General features: G+C 51.8%; 1 protein-coding gene across 1 annotated transcript; it reads right to left on the bottom strand.

Annotated features, from left to right (window-relative positions):
* Positions 1-5,786: 5,786 nt before the first annotated feature.
* LOC126036789 (electroneutral sodium bicarbonate exchanger 1-like) lies at positions 5,787-17,974 on the bottom strand. The gene is made up of 22 exons (XM_049796987.1): positions 17,828-17,974; positions 17,227-17,362; positions 16,850-17,010; positions 15,734-15,919; positions 15,537-15,625; positions 15,258-15,415; positions 14,792-14,879; positions 14,137-14,286; positions 13,877-13,968; positions 13,369-13,543; positions 13,099-13,232; positions 12,316-12,561; positions 12,106-12,211; positions 11,028-11,189; positions 10,190-10,303; positions 9,690-9,851; positions 8,826-9,077; positions 7,944-8,012; positions 7,227-7,400; positions 6,990-7,127; positions 6,408-6,508; positions 5,787-5,886 (listed from the first exon to the last, which is right to left on the bottom strand). The coding sequence occupies exons 1-22, from the start codon at positions 17,943-17,945 to the stop codon at positions 5,799-5,801; spliced, it is 3,099 nt and encodes a 1,032-aa protein (XP_049652944.1). The 5' UTR covers positions 17,946-17,974; the 3' UTR covers positions 5,787-5,798.
* Positions 17,975-21,985: the final 4,011 nt, after the last annotated feature.

Below are 21,985 nucleotides of genomic sequence, written 5' to 3'. Positions count from 1 at the left end.
GCGTGCCTCCTCCTCCTTCAGGCACAGCCCTAAAACCACGGACTTGTAGGAGGTTTTTCTTCCCATACGCAAATAAAACAGCCCATAACATCACCTGTACTGTATAACACGAGAGTCTGGACGTATTTAATACAGCAGGAGAGGGATGAGTGTTTCAGACAAAAAAAAAAACCCACCTCCCGCTTTGTTCTTGAGGTTCCTGTCTAAAAAAGTGATTTCCAAAATGGAAAAAAAAACCCCAACCCACAAAACTGCACTTTTGAGCCCCGGCCGCGCTACCTGTAACTCTTCCAGAAGTGTCATTTTGTAACGCCCGTTTGGGTTCATCCTCACGTCAGTCACTGGGTTTTGGGGACAACTGAACCTCCAGGTCAGTCAGGGGCCCGATTCCCCAGGGACTGATGGAGTAGCCCTCACGGGAGGAGCTAAGTGGCACCCAGTGTGCACCAACTCCAGAGACACAATAGGGACCATTATGAAATCACAAGCTATGATGCGGATCCAGGCAGCTATTTAAAGCCACGCACCCCTAGACCCTTCCCGCTTGGAAAACTTAGTGCCTGGGCAGAAGCCAGCTCTGCTTTGAGCAAAAACTCTCCAGAATAGAGAACATTCCTGCATGAGAGGTGTCAGGCTCAAAAGTGTGCAGAAAGAAAACCCTTCACAGGCTCGTTCACCCTCCTGAGAGGCAAAGCCCATTAGCAGCATCATGTTTTCTCTCTTTTTCTTTCTAACAGTAGAGCTGAAGCTCTAGCATCCTGAGGATAACAAGAGGTACAAATACGGTAAGGAAAAAGAATATCTTATTGGATCAATGGGTAGATTCAGAAAAAAACCCTGCTACACAGTAGTTTATCCTGACTGCTAGCTAGAACCGAGAAGACTGTTTTTTCCACTTGGGTCAACAGTTCCGGTGAAACATACTACCTGTCTAGGACGGCTGCATCTGAGGAACAAGAATTAGTTATTTGCAATACAAGGAATGAGTCATTTTGTGTCATGATATTCATCAGACTGCACAGAGAAACAAGAGACAAATGCATTTGAATACCCATGTGTTGTGTTACGTTTTAACCACTTAACATTCCCCAAGAGCTCAAGAAGACAGAGCAGAAAGACAGGAGACAGGTGAAAGCCTAGAGCGCCAGCTAGACGGAATGAAAGACCCTCTTCCTTCTCTGAAGCTTCAGCAAGGCTTCCTTCACCTGCTTGTTCCTCCGACTGTCAATGACGGGGTTCAAACTGGGGCTGACGAGACTGTAGAAAAGGGAAAGAACTTTCTCCCTCCCAGAGGAGTTACCGCTCCCGGGCCCCGCGTACACGAAGATGGCATTTCCATAAAAGACACCCACCACGGTCGGGTGGGAGCCACACGTGGAGGTGGTTTCGTGCCATCCTGGCACAGAGCGGATGCGCAGATCGGTGGCCAGGCTGTCCAGGGAGCAAATCAGGATTAAGGCTAAAGGGAAGAGGAAGAAGCACACACAAACAGCAAAGATCAGGACTTTATTGGCAGGAGCGGCAGGGCAGGCCAGCTTTGAGACAGCAAGAATTTCACAGGAGAAGTGGACAACCTCGCAGGGGCCACAGAAAGGCAGGTGTAAAGCCAGAGAGGCTTGCAGTGTACCAAATACGAACGCCAAAGCCCACAGAAATGTGGCAAGGGTGAGGCGCAGCCTCCAGATCACGATGAGGGCATAGCACGGGGGACGGCAGATTGCCACGTAGCGAACATGAGACATGACGGCCAGCAGCACGCACGCTGTAAGTGCAAAGATTAAATAAAGATGGCTCTGTGCCCCACACCCAGCAAAGGAGGGGGTTCTGCCTTGTCCAAGGAGGCTCCTTAGCATATGGGGGACATTGCTGGAGGCGTAGCAGATGTCCGCGATGGAGAGGTGGCAGAGGAAGAAGTACATGGGGCTGTGGAGGCAGTAGTCCGGGCAGATAAGCAGAAAGACAAGTGCGTTTCCCATCAGAGTGGCAGAGCAGAGGGCAGAGAAAAGGCCAAAGAGGCAGCGCTGCAGGGCTGGGGTGCTGCAGAACCCCAGGAGGACGAATTCTGTGACCGTCGTTTCATTCTGCACGCTGTGCTGGAGGTGAGGCAGCACAAACTGCGACCACGGAGATCTGGAAGCGAAGGAGCAAGGAAAAGGAAAGAAAAAGGAGAGTTTTCCTAAGAATGTCAGGTCCTTTACTCTTTACGCTGCAGCTCCCTTCTCCCCGTTTTTCCCTCTGACTCCAGTGAAAGGTGCGTACTACCCTCCCCACGCTGAGCGACGTACATCTGAATTGCAAGCTCCAATCTCTCGGCAAACTTTGAGCAGTTTGACCAATCTCGCACAACTTTGCTGCCTAGCTTGCCCTTGAAGTCTTTCTTTTCCTGGGTTGGTTTTGGGGTTTTTTTTGCAGGGGGTGGGGAGGGGCAGGGTATGGTTTGGCTGTTGGAGGAGATAAAATGATGAAGATTGCAGGTGTCGATTAAGGTGAAGTCAGAACAACTTCAAAGCAGCTATTTTAAATTAAGTCCATATTAAAAGGAATGCACAGTTCACAGAATAATTCCAGTTTTACCATTAAACCAACCAGCATTTCCAAGCCACTGCTGTGTCCTCTTTACCTTCGTGAAATGCATTCCTACTGAATCCTGCAGTTGCTTGATCCAACTCCCCTATCCCAGCTACTGCAGGTCCGGGAAGGTCAGGCAGAACGTCACCTTGGTTCCTGCTGTGCAGCTGCTCGCCCTTACCAGTTTCGCAGGGTGCTGGTCAAGGTCCCTGGGCATCCCCTGGCACTTGTCTCCACGCGGCTCTCTGGTCTCCAAGATCTTCCGCCACTTCCAGGATATTTCCTCCAGCCAGGATCTTCACCTTTTCCTTCCTGGGTCCCTTGCTTCTCTTCAAGATCCCTTCTTCTTTCTGGGAACCCTTCTTTTTGACACCACCTCTTCTTTCTGGAACCCCACGCCCCCAGTTTTCCTAATCTGTCTATGTGAGCAGTACAATGCCTGATCAGCCTCCAAATTAAGGCTTCTCTCTCCTAGCTCTTTACTAACTGTAGGATTCGGGACACGCCACTTTTGATTATTCCAGGTGTTACCCAAATTTACAACCAGCCCACGCTGGCTGCGTGTAGCAAGAAGCAGGCTTCTGCTTGACAGCTCAGAACTCAGTTTCAGACATTCACACGCACAGACCTTGCCGCACACGTGCACCCAGTCACGTGTTGCCTGGTAACCTTCACAGTTTGAGCCGGTTTTTTGTCTACGGCCGGGCTTCAGAGGCAGGGCATGGCCACAGAAGCGCATTCCCCCCGTCAGTCTGTGAAGTGAGCAAGGGAGAGTCAATACTTGTCTGGTGAGCCTCATACCCAGACAATGTGGTCGAGCCCTCTCCTGTGACAGCCCTGGCAAAAGCCACAGCAGGGTGCTCCCTTGCCTCTGCCTAGGTCACTGGGGTTCCCCTGCCTGCCATTGCTCCTTTGTCCTCCTCTGCGTTTGTGGAGATGAACCTTTAACCACACAACCTAACACCTACAACACCGGGAAAAAGAGAGGCTGCAGAGGGTCCAACGGGGAAGGTCGCCGATGTAGAATGCTCTTTGTGAGAGGCAGCACACCCAGCTCACCTCCTTGCTCCTGAGCTGCTCTATCGGAAGCACTGCGTGCAGGACGCTCTGTTCAACAGGCTGTGTCTGTATCTGACTGCCTTGTCCTTGCTACAGCACCATGTGCTGGGGGAACGCCACGGAGAGCAAGGAGGACGCTCTTTCCCCAGGAGCAACGGAGGGTGCTCAGCTGAGTGCTGCTGCAGGGGCCAAAGTGGGGCAGGCAGGCAGGGAGGGGAACGTAGGAACGAGGGAGCTGGCAGTAACCGGCCAGTCTGGGAGATGCCCGAGAAGCTCGAGAACCCTGTAAGCACAGGACGAGCTTAGAGGAGGTTCAACGTGAGGCCCTGTGGTTAACCATCCCCTCCAGATCTGGACCTTCTCCGGTTCCCGAGTTACCGTGCAGTTTCACAGCCTGGTGCAGAGATCCTGACTGGGAGATCACTGTACCTCCAGGAGTTAGGGATCCACCTAACAGTTACCCTGAGCGGGTGCAGGTCTGTGCTGCGCTGTACGTGCAGCGTGGCCTTCAGGCTGCGTCCCTACACATGTCCCTTGGCCGCAGGATAAACGGAGCTGGTTGACTGTAACAGAGGAGCCTCCAGGCAGCTCCTGCTTGGTACCAGCGATTACGCCACCTGCGCGGCCCTGCCGTTACCTGAAGTGCAGCGAGAAGTCCGCGTGTGAACATCCTTTACGCACAGAGGTGTTTTCTTCTAAGAAAAGTTGCATAATACCGTGAATGACCAAAAGGAGGAACTTCTCCGCTTCTCCACCGTAAAGCGTGCCAAGGGAAAATCCATCTGGGGTCTGCCCAATGCTGCATGAACGCAGGGTCCCCAGCATCTGAAGGGACCTAAGATTTACTTGCTACCTAGATGCCTCTTCTTCCTGGCTACGTCGCCTCCCAAGATCTTGCCCACCCCCAGCCTACTGGAGACGGGGGAATGTTAGAGAGACAGCCTTGATGCTGTGCCAGCACCGCTCAGCCATGGCCAAAACACTGCTGTGTTATCAACAGCTTTCTAGCTACCAGTACAGAGCACAGCACTACGAGGGCTGCTGTGGGGTAAAGGAACTCCAACTCAGCCAGATCCAATACAGAAGGAAAGTGGAGGAACAACAGAGGGAGCAGCCCAGGGACACAGAGCCCCAGGTCTCATCTGGCCACTCCTGTGACCATACAGTGTATTCAAAATCAAATACCTGAAGTGCTCCCTTAGATGCAGTTTACAGCCAAGGGACAAGAAGGTGGCAGTTCTGCATTTTGCAGCTCCCAGGCTGATGGCAGAGCCAAAGCAAAAAAAACAAACCCAAAACCAAACCAACCAAGAGAGGTAAAACTGGAGCACAGGGAGCAAATGTTTTCTTTCACCTTAGGCCAACTGCTCGGACGCTCTCTATGCTGCCCTGCTGCAGAGGGCATCCCTCTCGTACCAGTAAGAGACATAAGAGTGAATTAAAGCCAGGACCCCAAACCAGACCAAAAACCCGGTCATGATCAAGAAGAAAGTGGAGAATGCATCAACTATAACAGAAAATTATTTTGGACATTCCCAGTTTACATTTGGAAAAAAGAGGGGAAAAAAAAAGAGGAGGAATTAGGTATTAAAAGAAGAGCACTGAATGATAAAGCAGTAGCAGTCCCTCTACCACTACAAACCCACACCCCCACACGCACGTACGCACACAGACTTAACACCACCAAACTCCCCTTGACTGTGACCTTCACCTCAGCTTGCTGGTCTAGAGATACTGAATGCCTGAAGCACACCAAGGATAACTGAAAACATCTGCATGGCTTTAATGGGAATCCTCCAACTGAAACAAAGCGCTTTCTCCCTCTGTCTGCGTTGGCACATCCCCGAGTCACGCTCTCACTCCTCTCCTTCAAAGTCAAGATTCCTAAACGTGAAAAGCGGGAGTGGGGAAAGGCGAAGGGAAGAGAAAAAGAGGGAGAGCATCATCAGTGGAAGACCTGCCAGCTGCTGCTGATTCAGCCCTGTTTGGGGGACCACCCCAGCAGAGAGGAGCTGGTTTACATGCCACGGTCCACAATGCCTGTTCCCAGGGACAGGCCGTTTGCTCAGCCTTGCCGGCCAAAGCGTGGGAAAAGCGTAGGCGTGCGCCGTCGCTTGCAGAGTAGCACGGTCACGTTCACGTGCAATCCTTTACCTTTTTCCTCCCTGGATTCAAAGGGTTTCTGTCTTCAAAGTGAGAGCCTTCCATACGGTCATTTGTGACATTTCATCCAGGATAACAATCTCAGAAGGATCAGTCCTGCAATAAATATTTTACACAGCAATCCGTGATTATGGGAACTGATGCCACCAAGAGCATTAGCATCAGCAAGAGGAACAGCGGAGCCCCGAGAATCAAAGCTCCGCATAAGTGTGGGGGATTTTGCTGGATGAGGAGTTTTGGGAGGCAAGCCGGGGAGCTGCAGAGCAACAGCTCTGTGCAAAGGCTCTTGCTGGGGCTTAGCCCCGGTCCGGGTTCCTAAGCCACTGCTGGTACAGATCACGCCTGCAACTCCTCATGTGTTAAGTATGAGGATCTCCAGCTACCGTAAAGGCACTGATGAGGCAAGGTTTGAGGGTCAAACACGAGTGCTGCAGCCACTCTGCTTGCGGTCAGAGCCCTGCAATCACTTCCTGCAGCCCTGCCCCCAAATTTGGTTTTCCCACCAAGCTGCCTGCTGGTTTCTGTGGGATGCCCCACAAAGAGGCAAGTGGAGAAAACTCTGCCAAACACCTTCAAGCTAATCTTGCCGGGGGTCCTGGCGCTTGGTGGGGCTTTACCTGTCACTGCTTTGCTTTGGGATATCCACATCACTGGTCTTCCCCACGTGCAGCTGAACTGAACTTGCAGCAGCAGCAGCTTCCATCACCCTCCTGGACTCCTGATGTAAAAAAGGGACAAATCACGTTCTCTGTCTTTGATCAAAGTGGAGATAAGCTGAATGCCCAGCACAAACTTAGCAGTCTGCCCTCCGCTTCTGCCCCTTGGCAGCTATAGGTATTAGTGCAGCAGGGAAGAAACCGTTCACTCCAAAGATTTCGGGGCAGGGGGACTGTGTGTTCAAAACACGATTATGAGCAAGTCTTGCCAGCAGCAGCAGCAGCAGCAGCAGCATCTAATAATAATCATCATAATGATAATGACCTTTGTGAAAAACGACTCGTTTTAAAAATTACACCTGTATTCAAGCGTTCAGCTCACTGCTACTTGAGGAAACAAAGGTTACAAAAGTTACAGGCTATTGGGATCTATTTCGATTGAGTGCTGATCTTCCCCCAACATTTCCAGACAAGCTGTAAGAGAAACAGGCAATCTCACAGCCACACGGAGATGTCCAGCCCCGAGGACACAGCAAGCCTTACCTCTTCTTCTTCTCCGGCTTCATTTCTGGCATCGTCCAACTTCTTCTTCCTTTCTGGCATAAGGTCATCCAGAAAGCTGAGCTCTCGCTTTGAGAAGCAGAAATCCATCGCTTTCCGGACAAAGACGAGAGCCAAAACCTTCATGAATAAGAGGGAAGATGCGGTGAGCTCAGAGACGATGCCACCTCTCACTCCAACACTGCAAACACCCCGCTGCTGAGCGGTGGCAGCTCTTACCATCATGGGAAAGATGATGGCGGCACGGGACACCTTGATGGTCCAGAGCAGGACGAGGCAGGTCAGCTGGATCGCCGTGAAGAAATGCACCTTTCGCAAGGGCACGTGCCGCAGGTAGATGAAATCCGGCTGGTGTTTCGCCGGCATCCAAAACAGCTTCAAGCGATCAAAGAACTGCGAAATAAAAGGGAAAGGTTGCCACCTTGGGACTGCGGCAAGTTTCTGGCCCTCTCGAGACGTGGAGGCACTTTGCAGCATCTCGCTTGCCGTCAGAAATCCTGGATCCCACCGCATTCCTCCTGGGAGCAGCACCCATTTTCCCTTCGCTCCATCTATAAACCGGCTTGGCCCTGAGAGCTGCCCACCAAACGGCAACTATTCCATGCCATTCCATTATTAGCATTTCTCGGCCCACTGAATCCCCCCGCGAGGATTTCCACCAGTGGTAGAAACTGCCTTCCCTTTGCACCAAATTCCCCCGCTTTTCACGTAACCAAACACTGACCTGCCCTAAACCCTGCAACAGAGAGCGCTGAACTTGCCTGGTCCTCCCAGCCCCATATACCTCCTGTACCTCCACCAATCTCTTTTTTACACAAAAGAGTTTCATTGCTTGCTCTGCGAGAAGTTTTTCCCATGCCACTGCTTTTTTCCCTGCTGCTACAGAGACAAAATACCAGGGAGCCAACATGCTGCACGCTGTAAAAGAGTCCGTACCTGAATTCCTCTGAGTGACGACACACCCATGTAGAGAAAGACGCCATAAAGCACAGGCATTGGTATAAACTGGGGGGGGGGAAGAAAAAAAAAAAGTAAGAATGCAATCGTTTCTTTTTCTGTATTGCATTTTCAGTATTACCACCCTCTTCCACAGGCACTGCCTAAAATTGCTTGAAGCTTTCCAGCTTCCATTCAGGCTTAGAGATGGGTCAGATTTTAACCATTTTTTTGCCATTTTGTGCGCACGAGTGAGCTAAGGCTCTGCTTTAGGCTGAACTTGGGAGTTACCTCTCCTCAGAATAATCCTATTTTCCAGAAAGGTTGGAGGAAAACAGGCGATTTCACCCGTGCTACCCTATGCCGCATTCTCTGGCGGTAGAAGAAACACTTCTGCCTATTCTTGGGGCAACAGGCAAAGGCCACAGGCCTCCTTTTAGCCTAGAGACGAGATTACTTTGTGGGAGGAACGTTCAAGGAAGCCCACGGGGATGACCTCAGTGTGTTTAGCTCCTGGGAACGGCTGCTCCCGGGCATTTGGGGAGCAAATTGCAGCCAGTAAAGGGCTGCCTGTTTGAAAGACAGCAGATGTGCTGGTCTGAATATGCTCAACTGTAACCCATAAACATGGGCGGGCCTGAAAGACACCCAAAAATTCAAGCAGTTGCGTTGCTTGCTCGCCTCGAGCACACCAAACGGGGGCCTGAAGGGCTGCAAAGCCTAACCGAGGCTGGTTCCCACCGTGGGTCAAGCCCCAAGGGTTGGGATCACCTCCTCCTCCTCCGCTCCACAACTAACTACTCAGGCCTGCAGAGAGGGGACTGTTTTGCTGTAACCTCCAACAAGCTCGCGGTTGTTGGGTGGTTTGCATTTTCCTCTCACCTTTAACACAGAAGTGAAGAAGACGGAGCAGCCCATGAGCACAAAGATCAGCAAGCCAGTGACTCTCTGCTCTCGTATCCCCAGAAACTTGGGTTGTTCTCCTGGAGCTGAGCAGTCAGACTCTACTTTGAGGCTATTCACGTGGGTGATGGACAGGACGGTCGCAGCCACAAACCAGGGCAGCCCCATCACAGAGCACACCCCGAGCATCACGGCCACCACAAAAAGGTCCAGGTGGTACCCGCATCCTTTCTGCAGGCAGGAAAACAAGAAACAGAGCATCCCATAGCACAAGAGCAAGGATAACGTCGCAAGTCAGACTCAAACCCTGCTCGAGCACAAGTCAACTTCTTCAGAATTCAAAACAAGAAATGGAAACAAGCAAGCGTGTATGCAGGCTTTGCACAAGCACGTGGCATGAAAATCTGGCAGGAGTTCAGAAACAATGGATATGCAGAGCTTGTGCGATAAATACTTCTCCAAAATACAACAACCCACAACCCAAAACCACCAAACCATTTTTTCTACTCACAAAGAAAACTGTACCACTTGGATGGAAGGTGTGACTCTGAGTTATCCCTGGCAGCGCATCAAAACAATTCATTCCCCACACCTGCTGCTGCTGCCATTTTAAAACAAAAACGCACTTCTCTATTGCTCCAAGATTAATTTGCTCCTCCAAAAGGTTGCTCATCTGAACTGCCCTGTCACTTGCTCCCTGCATCATCGTTAATCCAGGAGAGCATCCTGCCACGCAGCCTGACCTTGTCCCAAACCAATGCCTTCAGAAAGCATCGGGAATAAGAGCTTCTCCCCAGACCTGCAGCCCAGAAGGGGCTGGGGTCATCCCTCACAGGCCCTTACCTTCAGCTTGTGCTCCTTCCTGTTCACAATAACGGCACTGATCTGCTGGTCCATAAATATCAAGATGGTGCAGAGCAGAGCTGGGATGAGCGCAGCCAACACCGTCCACCAAGGGTTGGGTCCTATGGGGTTGATGAACCACCCACGGTCGTCTCTGGTAGGCTGCAACAAAGCCCACGCATCAGCATCGTCTCCCAGCCCAGGCACTCCACTGGCTTTCATTTTCCCCTCCCTCCCTGTGTCAGAGCACCTCCCAGCCCTGGCTTCATGTCCCCCTCTCCCGGGGGCTTCAGCAGTGCCAGTCTCCTCTTTGCAAGCACCTCTAGATACTTCCCCTGTAGGTATCTAGTTTTGGGGCCATCTTCTCGTTTCCAGGAGGAAGCAAGGCACTTGGAGGTGGAAGAGGAGATGGTCACACCACCAGCATCTCCTCCAGACTCAGCCCTGCCCTGCCCCGGCATCACCTTGTGGCACCCCCACGTGCCAAAACATCCCGTTACCTTGAACGCATGGGGGACCTGGAGCTTCGGCGATGGGATCCCAACCACAAAGTCAAGGAGCACCATGATGACGATGGTGAGGAAAACAGCAAAGTCGCTCACTGTGGACCGTACCTGGGGCGAGAAACCAGAGGTGAGAGGGGCATGGCAAACAGGGCCGTAACGCGAGATGCAAGAGTTGCAGACATCCACAACATTAAGGCTGCTTAACCAAATCCCACCACCCCTCTGAGCACATGCAGCCTGATCCCTTGCTTAGATACTGCTGCTGTGTTTGTCCCTGTGAGATCTGGGGTCAGACAATAAAAAAAGCTTAATTAGGCGGACAAGGGTTGGTTTAAGTCAAAACCTAAAAATAATAATAATAATATTAAAAATAAGAAAACACATGTCTGACACTACAGCTACACTCACAGCTACAATGGCAACAAGGCACTGAGGCATCCTTTAGTCCTCAAAAGGAAGCTCCTCATTCGAATCTACTTTCCGCTCGAGCACATAATGCACAGAAGGTAGGGAAAAAATCCCCCAACCCCAACCCCCAAAACTTTGGGAAACCTGACTTCCTACTACCTGAGGAGAAAAAAAAATAAAAATAAAATAAATCAACCCCCCAAAATCTTCAATCTGGGGCAGGTCACGAGGCATGTGGGAAATGCTACGATGATTTTGCACTCATGGAAATGAGTGCGGGACATCCAAGCTCTTGGAGAGCTTGGCCTGCAAGGCCAACGTTTCCCAGCTTGACCAAGGCAGGGCAAATACTGCTTAGTGCTCCAGGAAAGCCATTTTGGGAAATGAGTGTGGAGATGGACACTGGCCACCATCTTCTACTTACTCTGGTTGGAAAGTAGCGGCTGGTTTTAAACTTCTTCAAGAAGCTTGACAGGGCAAAGGTGGCGAAGAAGAGGATGCAGCACCAGAAGAACACGTCAGGGGTGTAGGGGCCGTCGCGTCCACAGGCAGGTCCTTGAAACTCCCCACGCAAATACCGACATTCCTGGAGAAACAGAGCGTCAGGACACAAAGGCAGTGCACGTGCGGCAGGGAAACCTCGCATAGCTAGGGGGTTTTGAGGATCTTGGTCCAAGATCCACGACCCTGTAACTGCTCCTGCCAATAGAGATTTATATTTAATGAGCAGCAGCAGCTGAACAAGTGACACATTGAACTACACAGCGGAGAAATGAGATGTGAGGGGACACCATACCACGCACCCTTGGCACATCCTCTGCCTGCCATTCGAGCAATCGTGGCTAAAGAAGACACCAGAGGGGAAGGAAACACTGGAAACTCTTGGGGATAGAGAGAGAGGGAAGAGGGAAGGAGGGCTAAAGACAACCATGGTAGGAAAGGAGGAGAAGAGACAGATCGTCCCTCCCCAGGGGAGGTCTTGCAGAACCTGGCCAAGAGGGGATGAAGGCCACCATAAGAGCCTGCTGCCCTAGGCCCGGGCTCTGCTTCCGGCAACAACAGCCTGAGAGGCTGCTCAGACAAGCAAATTTATGCACGTACCTACAGACAGCACTGAACGAGAAAGCAAGGCCTGGAGTTACTAGGAACCCATTAAGGAGGCCAGCTACTACCTTTCAAGCATGAACTTAAGTCCTACAACTTCTACAATAATCAAACCACCCACTACTTAACCTTCCTCCCAGTCAGAAATACTGTCCTGCAACAGGCTTGACGGGGACACTTGCTACCCACAACGTTGGGGTAGACTGGACAAGGTGGACTCTCCTCCCCAGGACCAAGCGGCTTAAAACCACACGCTACATTTAGGCAAGGACTTTTCCGAGCAGCACTAGCACAGTTTGAAGCCCATCATTCCCTGAAGGGCTCTGACTTTTGCACCAGGCAAATGCCCCTGGACCCCATGGACGCGGCACGAGGAAGCAGTGGCTCGGGGCACTTACGGTCACCGTGAGGTTTTCCCAGGCGATGCCAGACACGTTGATCTTGTTGCTCGCCCAGAAACGCAGCGTTTCGTTGCTGGGATGGGTCGGTGCCTCACACTTACAGCTGGGAGGAGAGAAGCCAAGACAGGGGTAAGGGAAAGGTGATGGAGGTGCAGCCCGGAGCTCCTGCCAAGGGGCAGCAGCTTTCTCAGGGGGAAAAAAACCCACTAGTAGCTGGTGAGGAAGTCCAGCTTGCTGTGCATGTGCACAGGGTAGGTGTCTCGCAGGTGACTCAGCTTCTCCAGAGCCTCGTAGATGAAGATGATGCAGATGAGGGAGGCAAAGGCTTCTTCCGTGAAGCGGGTGACGTAGCACACCAAACAGCTGGCGTCGGTGGCCACCAGCACTATGCACAAGAAGGCGGTCCACAGCCCAATGCACGCCCGCAGAGACAGATAGGAGAGCGTGTATTCCCTGGGAAAGCAGAATGAAACAAAGGCTGGAAAGGCCAGCAAGAGGCCCTGAGCCATGCCTGCCTTTGGGGAAAACGGGGAGCAATTTTGGAGCGTGTCAAGGCTGCGGATGGGAAATGCAGTTTCCATGTACTACTACAGAGAGCCTCGGGGCTGTGGTGCAGGGTGTAGACCCACAGCAGGAGAGGCCAATTATTTAGTTACCACTGTTTAACACGGATCTCGTGTTAACACCTTGGAGGCTGCTTGAGGTCAGGTCCCTCTTGGGCCAGGTGATGTTCTCCCACATCACCCTGACGCCCTAACACTGAAACCAGCTGGGTTTGCACCCAGTCACCTGCTGCCAGCAAGCTGGGGCTTAATAATAAACCTTATGGCAATAAGGGTGGTTTATCTCCCATCAAAGCCATCGCAACAAAAGGACTGTCACTAAAATCTAGCAACTACCCCTAAGAAAAAGAAAAGAAAAGCATCTTTTCTCCATCACTGCCCCCTTCTGAAGGCTCTCGCAGCACCCAGCTGCGGCAGCCTGCCTTACTTGCAGAATTTGTAGAGGATCTTCTCAAACACCAGGACGGGTCCGGTGCTGCCGAGGATGGTGAGAGGTTGGCCGGCAAAGAGGCAATACACCACGCCGGCCATGGACGCGCCCAGCAGCGACTCCATGGCACTCTGTCCGGGGAAGAGAGGCGGCCGTGAGTAAATAAATCGTTAGGGAGAAACAAAAACCAAAGCCGGTTCACTGCAGCAGGGACTTTGGCCTGAGTTTTACCCTCCCCCATCCCCCCCAACAGAGAGAGGTGCTCACTATGTGGCCATTGGTCGCCTCCCCCAGCAGTCCCCCAAAGGTGATGACAGGGGACATGCAGGCACAGTAGAGGAAGAGGAAGGACGCCAGGCACTGCAGGCTCAGACCATCCCGGAAGTCGCTCCAGAACCACGGGGCTTTCCGCTTCACGTCCAGGGTCAAACCTCCAAAGAGCCTGCAGGAAGGAAAAAGAAGAGAGTCTGTTCTCTTGGAGGAACACGTCGACTTTGCTTTGCTGCAGAAGGGCAATCACAAGCATAGAGTAACTTTCGTGGCTAAAAAGAAGCACTCTCCTTCAGCCCAAATCAAGAAAACCTGCGTGCAACGGTGATGGTTGGGGCTGAGCCCAGCTGCCCAGATCTCCCCCCTGCCCAGCCCAGGGGACCAAGCTGGCAATGTGGAGCCCCTTCACTGAACCAGCTAACCCCAAAGACCTGCTAGAAGGGAAGGTGCATGCTCAGATTTGAGAGGCAAACAGAAAAAAACCCCAAACTATTACAGCTCCCACCTTCCCGTCCGCTGCAGTTCAGGCCCACTGTGTTTCTCCAGCGTGCTGTGAGAAGCACTGTCATCAAGAGCTCCTGGCATCTTCCTTTTTTCCTGTTAAAATGGAAGTGAGATAAAGCTATGGACTTGTAACCACTGGCTTGTTTTGCTTCTGGTCTGGCTCTGTGACTGTGTCAGAGTGGGACCTTGTGAATTTGGGCCCCTGAACAGCATCCCCAGCCATCCTGCCCATCCCCCTCATGCCTCCCGCCGATGTGGCACCCACCTGGAAGGGACGTTTTTCGGGGGCTCGATTCGGATTGATGGATCCCACTCTCCTGGCGGCAAGACCGTGACCTGATCCAGAAACTCGTCGATGCCAGCCACGAGGTCAGCCCCGTTCTTGGCTTTATAGGCAACGTCACGGAAAACCTGCCAATAGAAGACAACCTGGTGAGAGGACAACCCAGCTCGGATGTCCTAACCAGTGCAATAAGCTCTTGGCTAAACGCAAGGCTTTTTCACCAAAATTCCCTGCTGGAAAGGGCAGGAAATATTCCCCCAAAAGGAAAAATCTGCGCATCACGGCACTTGTAATCATCTCCCCCACGAGGCCCCTGTCCCCCATGGCACACCATACCCTTCTGCTTAAAGAGCAAGAGAAGTTTTACTGGCCCTGGCAATGCCACCACTGGGGACAGCGTGCTGGGGACCCCGGCGAGAAGGATGAGGTGCAGGATGCACCCCGGGCGGGATTTCAGCCTCCAGGATGTGGGGTGATGCAAATCTGCGTGTTTGCTTTGGGGTGAGAAAGAGGGCTGGGCTATTTGGAGAGCTGCGGGCAGCTGGGACAGCAAATCCTCTTCCTCACTACTTCAGAGACAGGGAGAGCTGAAGAAAGGCAAAAATGACCCGGAGCTATCTCATCTTGTCGCACCTCATCCGTCATGATAGTGGCCATGGACCTGCCGATCTCATGGTACTGATGGGCTTTTCCTTCTGGTCCAAGCAAAACAAACAGGAACCTGGGCAAGAAAAAGAAAATGAGAGAGAGAAGAAGGTGTCTTTGCTCCAAGAGCACCCAAGGAAAGCCCTGGCAGCTCCCAGCCCAGAGCGTGGCTCAAGACGGGACACGTAGGCTCAGCGATGCCGCGATGAATTTGAAATTCTTCAAAACAGACGGCAAATGTAATTTGGGGGCCAACTTTCATTACAATTGGCCGATGGGTTTAAAAGCTACAGCAGGGAATGGAGAAATGAAGGCGAGGAGACGTGGGTGGGGGAAACGTGCTTGCTCCCCCTCCCACTAGCCTTGTTCCCTTGGGACACCAAACTGATGCCTGCAACTTGATGTTTGGTTGGGTATCTTTTTTACGGAAGAATTTTGCGCTTCTCATTCGCACCTTGTTGGGATGGGAACTTCCGTCATGCCTGAGAGGAGGACAGCCGGGCTCAGGCGGACAAATGCCACGATGGGCTGGTGAAGGAAATCCAGCTCTCCTACGAGCACGTTGGATGCTTCAGCCCCGGTGGGAATTTTCTTCATCAAGTGCAGCTCCGCCTGGGCACGACAAGCGATTTTCAGGCAATTACCCCAAAAGCAAAGCCCACAGCGCTCTGCAGCACACTCTGCAAGAGCAAATCTGGCCCTAAAGGCGTTAAGAAAGCTACGAGTGTCTCACCTTGCTTAAATCCATAGCTCTGCTCTCACGGGTCACCCCATCTTTAGCTTCCGCAGCGGTGGGAGAAGGACAAGGGGTGATTGTTTGGGCTGGTAGGAAAAAGAAAGACACTCAGAAAGATGGACAAGGAGCAACTGGGACGCTTCTCCTTTGCCTGGGCAAGTCTAATGGGGCCACAGCCCTGCAGAAACCCTCACCTGGCTTGTAGAGGAGGTGCAGGTCCGACTGCCTCTTGCTCACATCAGCAAACGAGCAGACAGCGGGGAGAAGGTTGGTTGTCTTCTCGTTCTGATGGTGGTGCTTCCTCAGAAGGACTTCTCGAACTTGCGCCCGCACGTGCTCGTCAAACTCCGTGGACTGTTCTTGCTGGGCCAGGATCAGATCTGAGGATGGCAAAGGGAAACAAAGCCATCAGAGCAGAAACCCCAACAAGTCCCGACCCCCAAAGCCCCCAGGGAAGGCTGTGCCACACAGGCTGCACCCTAATGCCCGCTCAGCCTTGCATAGCAAGGCCTTTTAATAATGTTCAGCCTTTGCAGTGAAAACGAGAATTTTCTTTTGCTAAGAAACATCATCCAAGTGCTTATTCATCATTCCGCTAAGATAAATATTTCCCATTCTAAATAATGCAATTTTCTTGCCCGACCTGGCCTTTCTGACTCTACACGTTTACCCAAATTATAAGCAATCTATAGCACAGACGTTCCCAGTTTCCCGTGCTGATCGAGTGCAATTTGCTGAGCCCAGGGAGAAACATGCTAAGAACGGCTCCGACTTCTCCAGCCCTTGAAAGGGCTGAATGGAGACCTGCTGCCAGTCAAAGATAACTTCTCCAAAGTGGCTTTTGCAATTAACTTCAAGTATCTTCCCCACAGAAATACACTGCTTGGTCATCGCCAGAGAAACTCTGCCTTAAAACTCTTAAATGCTGGATGTTAAGGCAAAAGTAAAACAAAGAATGCGAGGAAACAGCTTGTAAGAAATAGTTCCTTTAAGGTGGTTCAGCTCTTACGCAGACTCCGTATTTCTAAGAGCAGCCTGCTAAGCCCTGACACACGCTCCTTTTTGGCTGCAGAATATTCTCTAGTGGCTTCTCCAACTCCACAAACTGCTTTCAAAAGGACCCCATATTGGAATAAAAAAACAGTGCGACTGTTGCACGCCCAGTCTACATCCAAAAACAGCTCATGAGAAAAACACAGTGGCACTTCTGGAAAAGGACGTGCCATTGGGGCAGGGTTTGATTTGGGAGTGAAGAGCACCGTGGTGAGCTGAGCTCGGCCATTCCCGGAGAGATGCAGTGCCCACGGTACCTGCAATCTCTTCGATGCTGTTGGCACAAACGTCCAGCAGCACCGACCCATTGCTGATGCAGCTCCTCAGCTCGGAGAGGCTGTGCAAGGACAGCGTGCCAACATAGGGCTTGCTCCAGCGCTCGCCGCCGTCTTCCACGTCCTCCTCAAACTTCAGCCACCTGCGGACATCGGGTGCGATCAGCCCCATTGCACGAAAACAGCCCCAGCTCTGCAGCCCCTTTGACAGAGCCACGGGGTGGCAAGAGGAGAAGGCTCCTCGTGCCGCCACCTGCAGCTGCAAAAGCTTCGCGTCCTGGAGAGGAGAAAGCAGAGCCCACGGGCGCTGCCAGTGCGGGGACTCCTCTCCCACCGCAGCCAAAGCAGCAGGGATTTACCTTGCCGTTTCCTTCCACTCGGCATCTCGGCCCTCTTTTACACAGATCTCATCCAGCTCGGAGAACAAGTGGTGAGGGATGTGCTGCTCGTCCTCCTTGGTCCTGAGAATGAACTGCACCCGCTGGGACGGGGAGCCTGGGGGCAGAAGGCAAAGACCCATCCCGTTACTGCGCCTGAACACAGCTTGTCACCCTCACGTGCAAAGTGGCCATCAGCACCAGTGCAGCCATAAACACTGGGCTGGCCCCTCTCCTCTGCGTCTCTCTGGGCTTGCACAGAGCCGTGAAGAAGGAGAAGCATCTGGTCCACCTCTGCATAAGGATGGGCTGCTTTCCTTCCCCACATTGCCATTTTTAAAGCCAGGATCCCTCTAAGGAAGACGAGCCTAAACCCATTATGCATTTAACTCCACTTAAAAAAAAAAAAAAAAAAGAAAAAAAAAAGAAAAAAAAAAAAAGAAAGTAAAACTTGGGAAAAAGAGGGTGTTGCTCAATAAGGCCACTTTCCCTCGGAAGAACAGCAACTCACTCAAACTAGCCACGGGGACGTGCTTGCAGAAGGCCCCAGTGCCCACGTTGCCCCCAGTTTAGCGAATGCCGCGGTGGGACTTACAGTGGTAGCCCTGCTCTGTCGGGGCAGACTCCTTCTCCCGTTCCCCTTCCCGATGCTTCTGGCTGTGGCGTCGGTGATGCCGGTGGCTCTGCCTAACCAGTGGCATCTGCGCGCCCACGTACAGGGTCCGGTGGCCTGCGAAAAAGCAGCGTTTTTTGCAGCGCTCTCGGCATTGCGGCAATAGTTGAGGTGGCCGGTGCCTTGCTAAGCCACGGTTCAATCCCAGGAGCAACGCCAGCTTCCCTTAATGTTATTTTCACTGGACGTCCTTTTTTCCAAGCCTATTTTACTCGAGCTTTGCAACAACACAGCAACAACAAGTGTTGGCTCCGGGTCATCTAAAAGTGCCCTGAAAGTATCGGACCTCTTCTCAAATTCCAGCTTCGGCTGGACAACACTCAGACTTGCTCATTAAGCAGCAACACGAGCTAATTATTTTCAAAAGCTCTGTATGGCACGAGGCGACAAGAGACGATCAAATCAGTCCCATTGCAATGAACTCCAGAACAAAAAAAGAAAATCACAGCCCCGTGTCTGCAGCCCTGAAATGATTCTCCTGACCTCTCCAAGCCAGGAGCAACCTCTGCGAGAAAAAAAGCCGTGAATTATCAAGCCCCGTGGCTACAACTCACACCGTGGCCTCCCGGGAGGCTTTTTCCCTCCGTTTAAAAAGCCATAATAGTAAAAAATGTGACAATAACTGTGTTGCTTTATTGAGAAGCGCGGCACGTTTCGCTGCACATGATTTGACACCCAACAAGGCACACTGGAGAGACTTTGTGCAATGGGAAAACGCGCTGGGCTAGTGGCTCCTCCACCAGGATCTCAGCAGAGACTCACCTTCCAACTCCTCCTTCTCATAGCAAATACTGACAGCGTTGCTCCTTCTTCCCCGGTCAATCACTGCCTCCTCGTCATGTCTCTGTTTAGCAATGACAAGAAGGGAAAAGTTGGGGCTGGGGGTGGAGAGCTCCCTTACGTCCTCCCAGACATCACCCACCCCTGCATCCACGCGAGTCCACGAGCCATCACGCCTCTGCGTGCCTCCTCCTCCTTCAGGCACAGCCCTAAAACCACGGACTTGTAGGAGGTTTTTCTTCCCATACGCAAATAAAACAGCCCATAACATCACCTGTACTGTATAACACGAGAGTCTGGACGTATTTAATACAGCAGGAGAGGGATGAGTGTTTCAGACAAAAAAAAACCCACCTCCCGCTTTGTTCTTGAGGTTCCTGTCTAAAAAAGTGATTTCCAAAATGGAAAAAAAAACCCCAACCCACAAAACTGCACTTTTGAGCCCCGGCCGCGCTACCTGTAACTCTTCCAGAAGTGTCATTTTGTAACGCCCGTTTGGGTTCATCCTCACGTCAGTCACTGGGTTTTGGGGACAACTGAACCTCCAGGTCAGTCAGGGGCCCGATTCCCCAGGGACTGATGGAGTAGCCCTCACGGGAGGAGCTAAGTGGCACCCAGTGTGCACCAACTCCAGAGACACAATAGGGACCATTATGAAATCACAAGCTATGATGCGGATCCAGGCAGCTATTTAAAGCCACGCACCCCTAGACCCTTCCCGCTTGGAAAACTTAGTGCCTGGGCAGAAGCCAGCTCTGCTTTGAGCAAAAACTCTCCAGAATAGAGAACATTCCTGCATGAGAGGTGTCAGGCTCAAAAGTGTGCAGAAAGAAAACCCTTCACAGGCTCGTTCACCCTCCTGAGAGGCAAAGCCCATTAGCAGCATCATGTTTTCTCTCTTTTTCTTTCTAACAGTAGAGCTGAAGCTCTAGCATCCTGAGGATAACAAGAGGTACAAATACGGTAAGGAAAAAGAATATCTTATTGGATCAATGGGTAGATTCAGAAAAAAACCCTGCTACACAGTAGTTTATCCTGACTGCTAGCTAGAACCGAGAAGACTGTTTTTTCCACTTGGGTCAACAGTTCCGGTGAAACATACTACCTGTCTAGGACGGCTGCATCTGAGGAACAAGAATTAGTTATTTGCAATACAAGGAATGAGTCATTTTGTGTCATGATATTCATCAGACTGCACAGAGAAACAAGAGACAAATGCATTTGAATACCCATGTGTTGTGTTACGTTTTAACCACTTAACATTCCCCAAGAGCTCAAGAAGACAGAGCAGAAAGACAGGAGACAGGTGAAAGCCTAGAGCGCCAGCTAGACGGAATGAAAGACCCTCTTCCTTCTCTGAAGCTTCAGCAAGGCTTCCTTCACCTGCTTGTTCCTCCGACTGTCAATGACGGGGTTCAAACTGGGGCTGACGAGACTGTAGAAAAGGGAAAGAACTTTCTCCCTCCCAGAGGAGTTACCGCTCCCGGGCCCCGCGTACACGAAGATGGCGTTTCCATAAAAGACACCCACCACGGTCGGGTGGGAGCCACACGTGGAGGTGGTTTCGTGCCATCCTGGCACAGAGCGGATGCGCAGATCGGTGGCCAGGCTGTCCAGGGAGCAAATCAGGATTAAGGCTAAAGGGAAGAGGAAGAAGCACACACAAACAGCAAAGATCAGGACTTTATTGGCAGGAGCGGCAGGGCAGGCCAGCTTTGAGACAGCAAGAATTTCACAGGAGAAGTGGACAACCTCGCAGGGGCCACAGAAAGGCAGGTGTAAAGCCAGAGAGGCTTGCAGTGTACCAAATACGAACGCCAAAGCCCACAGAAATGTGGCAAGGGTGAGGCGCAGCCTCCAGATCACGATGAGGGCATAGCGCGGGGGACGGCAGATTGCCACGTAGCGAACATGAGACATGACGGCCAGCAGCACGCACGCTGTAAGTGCAAAGATTAAATAAAGATGGCTCTGTGCCCCACACCCAGCAAAGGAGGGGGTTCTGCCTTGTCCAAGGAGGCTCCTTAGCATATGGGGGACATTGCTGGAGGCGTAGCAGATGTCCGCGATGGAGAGGTGGCAGAGGAAGAAGTACATGGGGCTGTGGAGGCAGTAGTCCGGGCAGACAAGCAGAAAGACAAGTGCGTTTCCCATCAGAGTGGCAGAGCAGAGGGCAGAGAAAAGGCCAAAGAGGCAGCGCTGCAGGGCTGGGGTGCTGCAGAACCCCAGGAGGACGAATTCTGTGACCGTCGTTTCATTCTGCACGCTGTGCTGGAGGTGAGGCAGCACAAACTGCGACCACGGAGATCTGGAAGCGAAGGAGCAAGGAAAAGGAAAGAAAAAGGAGAGTTTTCCTAAGAATGTCAGGTCCTTTACTCTTTACGCTGCAGCTCCCTTCTCCCCGTTTTTCCCTCTGACTCCAGTGAAAGGTGCGTACTACCCTCCCCACGCTGAGCGACGTACATCTGAATTGCAAGCTCCAATCTCTCGGCAAACTTTGAGCAGTTTGACCAATCTCGCACAACTTTGCTGCCTAGCTTGCCCTTGAAGTCTTTCTTTTCCTGGGTTGGTTTTGGGGTTTTTTTTGCAGGGGGTGGGGAGGGGCAGGGTATGGTTTGGCTGTTGGAGGAGATAAAATGATGAAGATTGCAGGTGTCGATTAAGGTGAAGTCAGAACAACTTCAAAGCAGCTATTTTAAATTAAGTCCATATTAAAAGGAATGCACAGTTCACAGAATAATTCCAGTTTTACCATTAAACCAACCAGCATTTCCAAGCCACTGCTGTGTCCTCTTTACCTTCGTGAAATGCATTCCTACTGAATCCTGCAGTTGCTTGATCCAACTCCCCTATCCCAGCTACTGCAGGTCCGGGAAGGTCAGGCAGAACGTCACCTTGGTTCCTGCTGTGCAGCTGCTCGCCCTTACCAGTTTCGCAGGGTGCTGGTCAAGGTCCCTGGGCATCCCCTGGCACTTGTCTCCACGCGGCTCTCTGGTCTCCAAGATCTTCCGCCACTTCCAGGATATTTCCTCCAGCCAGGATCTTCACCTTTTCCTTCCTGGGTCCCTTGCTTCTCTTCAAGATCCCTTCTTCTTTCTGGGAACCCTTCTTTTTGACACCACCTCTTCTTTCTGGAACCCCACGCCCCCAGTTTTCCTAATCTGTCTATGTGAGCAGTACAATGCCTGATCAGCCTCCAAATTAAGGCTTCTCTCTCCTAGCTCTTTACTAACTGTAGGATTCGGGACACGCCACTTTTGATTATTCCAGGTGTTACCCAAATTTACA

Source organism: Accipiter gentilis, unplaced genomic scaffold, assembly GCF_929443795.1.
Source record: "Accipiter gentilis unplaced genomic scaffold, bAccGen1.1, whole genome shotgun sequence".
Taxonomy (NCBI): domain Eukaryota; kingdom Metazoa; phylum Chordata; class Aves; order Accipitriformes; family Accipitridae; genus Astur; species Astur gentilis.
This window is presented reverse-complemented; position numbering and strand designations above follow the sequence as displayed.